Raw genomic sequence first — 7,143 nt, forward strand, 5'->3', positions numbered from 1 at the left:
AGAGAGAGAGAGAGAGAGAGAGAGAGAGAGAGAGAGAGAGAGAGAGAGAGAGAGAGAGAGAGAGAGAGAGAGAGAGAGAGGGGGAGAGAGGGGTTTGTTAGGATAAAAGGGGGTGAAAGTTCACGCTCACCTGGAGTCCACGCCGTCTAGAACCCTCTGGGCCTGGCTGCCGATCACCTCCTGCTTCAGGTAGTAGAGCATTCTGACCCGCAGCAGCACCCTGCACACAGACCAGCCGGTCACAACAAAGACCCGCCACGCTAACGCTGAGCCAGCAGAAAGAGGGGCTTCCACATACACACACGCACACGCTCTCACACAAACACACACACACACACTCTCTCACACATGCTCTCACTCTCTCTCACACACACACACACGCTCTCACTCTCACACACACACACACACGCTCTCACACACACACACACACACACACACACTCTCACTCTCACTCTCTCACACACACACACACATACATACATACACACACATACACACACAAACACACACACACACACACACACACACATTCATGCATATACACACACACACGCTCTCACACACGCACATTCATGCACGCACACACACACACACACACACACACACACACACGCTCTCACTCTCTCACACACACAGACACGCTCTGACTCTCTCACACACATTCATGCACGCACACACACACACACACACACACACACGCTCTCACACACACTCATGCGCGTGCACACACACACACACACACACACACACACACACACACGTCTGGCTCAACATGACACACCCAATCCCCTTAGAAAGACAAGACAGTAATTCTCCATTATGGAGAGAGAGTTCCAGAGTGTTTCAGAGGAGGACTGCTCTCTGATCACTGGTATGCGGACACATCATCACACATGATTAACTACTGACAGTAATGGATGGGAGTGACGTGTGTGTGTGTGTTCTGAAGTGTGTGTGTGTGTTCTGAAGTGTGTGTGTGTGTGTTCTGAAGTGCGTGTGTGAGCTATGCAGAGTGACTGTGGTGAGATCCAGCCTGTCTTAAGAGGCTGCGTCACAGGGAGAAATGTCGTTTCCATGACGCAGCGAGGCATCACCGAGAGCCTGGTGGTGGTGGTGGTGGTGTGTGGGGGGGGGGCGTTGAACTTGAACTGAAATACATTCCACTACACCCTCTCTCCCTCCTCTTTACACACACTAGGGCCCTTAGATCATGTTTACTGATCTAACCAGGGAAGAACTCTGGGCCCTTGAAGATGACATCAGAGGAGAGTGAGTGACAGGTCAGCCAGACAGAGCCAAGGCCCTGCTAGTAGACTACAGGTCCAAGCTGCAACCCCCCCCCCCCCTCCGCCCACAGGGAGTCCGTGGCAGGGCCGCCGGGGAGCAGCAGCTGTTTCCTGTAGCTGTCAGCAAGACCCTACATCACTCTGCCTCTGGCCAAGCAGACAGCACGGGTGGGAGGTCTCTCTCTCTCCGTCTGTCTGTCTGTCTGTCTGTCTCTGTCTCTCGCACGCGCGCACACCACGCACAGCTAGATCTCACTGTCCCAGACACAGAGTTTCGCAACCACCCGTGCTCACACACACACACACACACACACACACACACACACACACACACAGCTACACGTATAAACCTGCATCTTGTCTACTATTTCGAATCTTTCATCTTAAAAGTGTCTTAATTCAGTGCCATGAAGCGCTGGGGGACATTAAAATGACATGCGCGCACCCCCCCCCCCCACATACACACACACATCACAGTCCCTGAGGGGTGGGGAAAAACCGCGGCGGTCAGCAAAGCCCCGGAGTGTGTGTGTCCCCGTTTGGCCGCCATGGCCCAGATCAGACGATCCCTGGCTTCAGCACTACTGCCCCCCCCCCCTGAACAATGGGGAACCTTCTGTGGAAGCTCTGGGTACAAACCCCCTTTAGAAAAGCAGAAACGCAGCTATCTATTTAGGGGGCTTTATATCTAACACACATTTTTTTTCCACCACGAGCTCTAATCTTTGTTTTCTCTGTGTAAATACGCAAACGCGATGACGGCTATTAGTATGATTAAAATCACATTAAGATCGTTATCAGTCATCAGTCTAATCTCGTTCACGGTCGTTAACGAGCGATGGCAACCGTTTGCACGAGAAAAGAAACAGAGAGCGATTTCAATTTCCTCCCCCCGTTGAGTGTGTTTGTTTACGCCGCTTGCAGTGATTTATCAAATTTGCACAACGGCAAAACATGCTATTATGATTTCTCGTAGACCAGCTGGAATGCGTTGGCCTTCAGTCGTTGAGACAAACAAACAAACGACATTTGAATAGAGCTAAGTGGCGTGTTTCCGACTTCATTCAGTCTTATGATGAAACGCATCCGCCCGAGTACGCATTCCTCAGGTGAGCAGAGTATTGAATAGTAGGAAAGTTAAGAATGTTATGAAGGATGTAATGCTCACTTGTTGCAGTGGTGTTTGAGGTGCTTCTTGTATCCGTCGTCTTGGAGCATGTGCTCGGGGTTGTGCTTCCTGATCCACTCGGCCTTCTGGATGTCAAATGTGCTGGACTGAACCTTCATCTTCTTCCCCTTCCTGCCCCTGGGCACTGGGGTGGACAACCCTGTAGAACAGAAAAAAGGACCAGAGGTTAACAAAAGCCATAGTTCTGGCCCCTGCGAACCAGGGTGGACAACCCTGTAGCACACAAGAGGACCACGGTACTTAACAAAGCCAAAACCCATCTTTTTAAATATTGCCTTTAAATGACTAAATCATTTAATTATACTTATATAATGATTGGAGCACTTTGAACTGCAACGTTTGCAGGGAAAGCGCTATACAAATAAAAGTTATTATTATTATTATTATTACATCAAAAGGTGGAGGCTTCACTGCTCCTGATCTGTCAACTGTGTATTTTCTGTAACTGTATGGTAATGTTGTTGTTGTTGTATGTCTGAAGACTCCTGAAGACTGTGGAATGTTTGATGATGTTTTAATTGGGTCTGCTATCCTTGCTAGGTCTCACTAAGTAAAATATGTCATTTCAGGGTTTCAACAAGCCAAATTTTAGACCTATTCGCGACACCATATGATAGCTATTTGTCATCCTCAAGGTGATGAAATTAGGGATTTCGCTGCCATACAGACTGCCAAAATTCAGAAGGATAATTAATATAAAATGAATATTGGTTCCAGCTTGATTAATTTCCGTGTAAATAGATGTGGTCGGACTGATTTCCTTGCAGGGCAAGCTGATCTCATTTTTAAGACCTAGCTCCTCGTTTTTTAGACCTAATAACTGAAACGTGGGGCCTTTTTAGGCCTTATAAATCGGATTGCTGGATTTTAGACTTTAAGGCTTTTTAAGACCAGCGCGGGAACCCTGTCATTTTCACCTCAGTGGTTTTTTCAGTGGAGCACTGTGGAGCCCTGTAAAACCCACTGAGACGGGAACGGGAACGTAAACCCACTGAGGTAAAACCTTCAGAACCTTGCAGATAGAAACGTAGTTTATAGAGCTGCCTGGGATCCCTTCGTCCCCGCGACACACTCGTCATACCTGCTCTGACACAGCACATTTCTATCTAAACGAGGCTCTGGGTCAGGAGGGAGAGTTTAACCTCCAGTGTGAGTCATCATTCAACCGTCTGGTTCGAAGCGGCTGGTGGGCTGTGTTCACGCCCAGTGAAGTGACATCCACTCAGTTACTGTAGTCTAGTCTTTCTCACCGCTATGACTGGACTGTCTTTTTTTAACTGTAATATTTGCAATGGTCATGGTTCAACAGACCACTGTGGTCATGGTCAGTCTAAGCCTCCCCTCCCCTCCACTTCTCTTCCTTCTCCTCTTCCTCCCCCTCTCTCTCTCTCTCCTCCCCTCTCTCATTCCTTCCCCCCGTTCTCCTCCTCCCCTCCACTTCTCTTCCTTCTCCTCTTCCTCCCCCTCTCTCATTCCTTCCCCCCTGTTCTCCTTCTCCTCCCCTCCTACCCAGGTGGTTCTGCAGCTCCTTGGTCTGGCCGTCCTCCGTAGGGGCGATCAGGTCCCACATGAAGCTCTTGATCTTGTCGTCCCCGCGGTAGTGGACCAGACAGTAGGCCAGCAGGGCGCGGCAGATGGACTCCACGTCCCGCTCGCTCAGCTGCTTCTTGAAGCGCCCGTGGAGGAGGATGTCCTTCCACCGGCCCCACCTGGTCAACACAACATAAATGGACTGACTTATTATAGCGCCTTATTCCAAAGCGCTTTACAATGGCCTCTCATTCACCCATTCACACACACCAATGACGGCAAGCTACCATGCAAGGCGCCGGCCTACCTCTACCTCCTGTGCCACAGCCGCCCCACAGCACAGTGGAGGGTCAACACTGTTACCTCTCAACAACACAACACAGTGGAGGGTCAACACTGTTACCTCTCAACAACGCAACACAGTGAGGAGTCAACACTGTTACCTCTCAACAACGCAACACAGTGAGGAGTCAACACTGTTACCTCTCAAGAACACAAGACAGGGTGGAGGGTCAACACTGTTACCTCTCAACAACACAGTAGGGAATCAGTCAACACTGTTACCTCTCAACAACACAACACAGTGGGGAGTCAACACTGTTACCTCTCAACAATACACGACATGGTGGTGGGTCAACAATGTTACCTCTCAACAACACAATACAGGGTGGGGGGTCAACACTGTTACCTCTCAACAACACAACAAAGTGGGGAGTCAACACTGTTACTACTTAACAACACAGTAGGGAATCAGTCAACACTGTTACCTCTCAACAATACAAGACAGGGTGGAGGGTCAACACTGTTACCTCTCAACAACACAATACAGGGTGGGGGGTCAACACTGTTACCTCTCAACAATACACGACAGGGTGGTGGGTCAACACTGTTACCTCTCAACAACAAAAATGGAAAAATGTGATCTCTCTTGCTTGACCATGAGTCAGGAATGAAACCCAGTCTTTTAGGGGCATTACAAATGACGGGGCCCATCCAAACTGATCTGTGCTTTCCTTTAACAATGTTTACAGCACTGTTACAGCAACTACAGTGAATATGCAACCAGGCCAGCATGGTACGGCTCAGCTCGGTTCGGCAGTGAAGTGTGACCAGGGTCATACAGTCGACTGACTGGTGTCGTAGGTTGGTATGGTAAGCAGCAGGATGGAGCGGTACCAGAACAATGCAGTACCAGAACAATGCAGTACCAGAACAGTGCAGTACCAGAACAGTCCAGTGGGGGTAGTGGTGGCCTAGGGGGGTGGTGAGTAGTGACTCACATAGTGAGTTGGATTGGTGATCAGAAGGTCATGACTTCAAATCCCACCTGGGAACACCACCACTAGGTGTGACCTTGAGTAAGTAAGGCCTAAATTAAAAGTAGCCCTAAATGACTCCAGGGAGACTGTCCTGTAATCTCTAATTCTCGGCTTTGGATAAAAACGTCTTCTGAACGGTCAAAATGTAAATGTACAGTAGCAGTAACAGTGCAGTAAGAGAATAGTGCAGTACGAGAACAGTTCAGTAACAGTAACAGTAACATCAGCAGAAACAGTAGCAGTAGCAGTAGCAGTAGCAGTAACAGTAGCAGTAACAGTTACAGTAACGGTAGCAGTAACAGTAACGGTAGCAGTAGCCGTAGCAGTAACAGTAACAGTAACAGTAACGGTAGCGGTAGCAGTAACAGTAGCAGTAACAGTAGCAGTAGCAGTAGCGGTAGCAGTAGCAGTAACAGTAACAGTAACAGTAACGGTAGCGGTAACAGTAACAGTAGCAGTAACAGTAACAGTAACAGTAGCAGTAACAGTAGCAGTAGCAGTAACAGTAGCGGTAACAGTAACAGTAACAGTAACAGTAGCGGTAACAGTAACAGTAGCAGTAACAGTAACGGTAGCAGTAACAGTAGCGGTAGCAGTAGCAGTAACCCACCCGTAGACCAGCAGGTTCTTCTCCACCCTGAAACACTCGGTGCGTCCGTAGCTGTTGAGGCGATCGTGAGGCCGGCGGAGCTTGGGCTTGTCGTCCGTCTCGCTGTCCCCCTCCGACAGCTCGGCAAGCTCGTCCTTGGTGGCGCTGAAGGGCCGCGTCTGCTTCCTCACGCGCGGCGTGTCGATCACCAGGCTGTTCTGTTGGTGTAGGTGGGAGGGGGGTTAGAGACCGGTAGAACACCCACAGTTGTAACTGGGATTCTTGGGACAAGAACCCAACACTGTTGAAGTTCAGTTTAAAGTTCAGGTTACAGTGAGGGGTAAGGGTCGGTGAGGGTTAAGGGTAGGTGAGGTTTAAGGGTAGGTATGGGTTAAGGGGAGGTATGGGTTAAGGGGAGGTGAGGGTTAAGGGTAAAGGTAGGGGTTAAGGGAAGAGTTAAGGGTAAAGGTAGGGGTTAGGGGAAGGGTTAGGGGTAAAGGTAGGGGTTAGAGGAAGGGTTAGGGGTAAAGGTAGGGGTTAGAGGAAGGGTTAAGGGTCAAGGTAGGGGTTAAAGTTAGGGTCATCCCAAGGATCCCACTTAACCTCTAACCATCTAACCAACATAAGTCATCATGGCCAGGAGGAACAGACTGTGTGTCTATACCCTGTCCCTAGTCCTGTCGACGAGTAGTCCTACTTACTCTGCCGTTCACCGTTTCCATGTCGATCTCCGCCTCCTTCGCCCATTTGTCCCAGAAGTTGGGGTCGTCCAGAGAGATGTCTGTGCGGTTTCCGGACGACACGAAACTAGCCTGAAAAAGAAAAAAAAGTGAACCAACATCCAATCACATCAGAAACCTTGATAATCTCATTTCCGAGTCCCACTCCTGACTGTAATCTACTAAAAGAGCCTGGCGGCCGTTCGGAGAGCTCTGGGAGGCTCTGATAAGGAGGGAGATTAGATAAAGGAGGACGAGACGGTGGTGGTGGTGGTGGGGGTTGTTTACCTTGGCGAAGGTGGAGCCGCGGCCTTCCGACTCGATGGTGATGGTCTTGGTGCGGCGCTGGAGGATCTGGTCGATGTCCTCCTCGCAGAACTTGGCCCCCTCGTCCTCGTCGTCCATGATGGCCCCGTACGCCCCGCGCCTCAGCAGGTCCTCGATCTCCTTCTTGGACAGCTGCTGCTGGGCCGGCTGGAGGGGGGGGGGGGGGAGAGAGGGGGGGTAGAGG

General features: G+C 50.0%; 1 protein-coding gene across 1 annotated transcript in view; it reads right to left on the bottom strand.

The window, feature by feature from the left end:
- LOC308165581 (chromodomain-helicase-DNA-binding protein 9-like) overlaps positions 1–7,143 on the bottom strand; it is a gene marked incomplete at its 5' end in the record, with an annotated part of 45,199 nt that overhangs the window by 19,203 nt on the left and 18,853 nt on the right. Inside the window, 6 exons of the mRNA XM_080539730.1 lie at positions 131–220; positions 2,455–2,614; positions 3,985–4,184; positions 5,935–6,131; positions 6,615–6,725; positions 6,921–7,106. Of these exons, the coding sequence (XP_080395856.1) occupies positions 131–220; positions 2,455–2,614; positions 3,985–4,184; positions 5,935–6,131; positions 6,615–6,725; positions 6,921–7,106 (944 nt within the window). The remainder of the gene's footprint in view (positions 1–130; positions 221–2,454; positions 2,615–3,984; positions 4,185–5,934; positions 6,132–6,614; positions 6,726–6,920; positions 7,107–7,143) is intronic.

Source organism: Nansenia antarctica (assembly GCF_963989245.1).
Source record: "Nansenia antarctica genome assembly, chromosome: 9".
NCBI classification, from domain to species: domain Eukaryota; kingdom Metazoa; phylum Chordata; class Actinopteri; order Argentiniformes; family Microstomatidae; genus Nansenia; species Nansenia antarctica.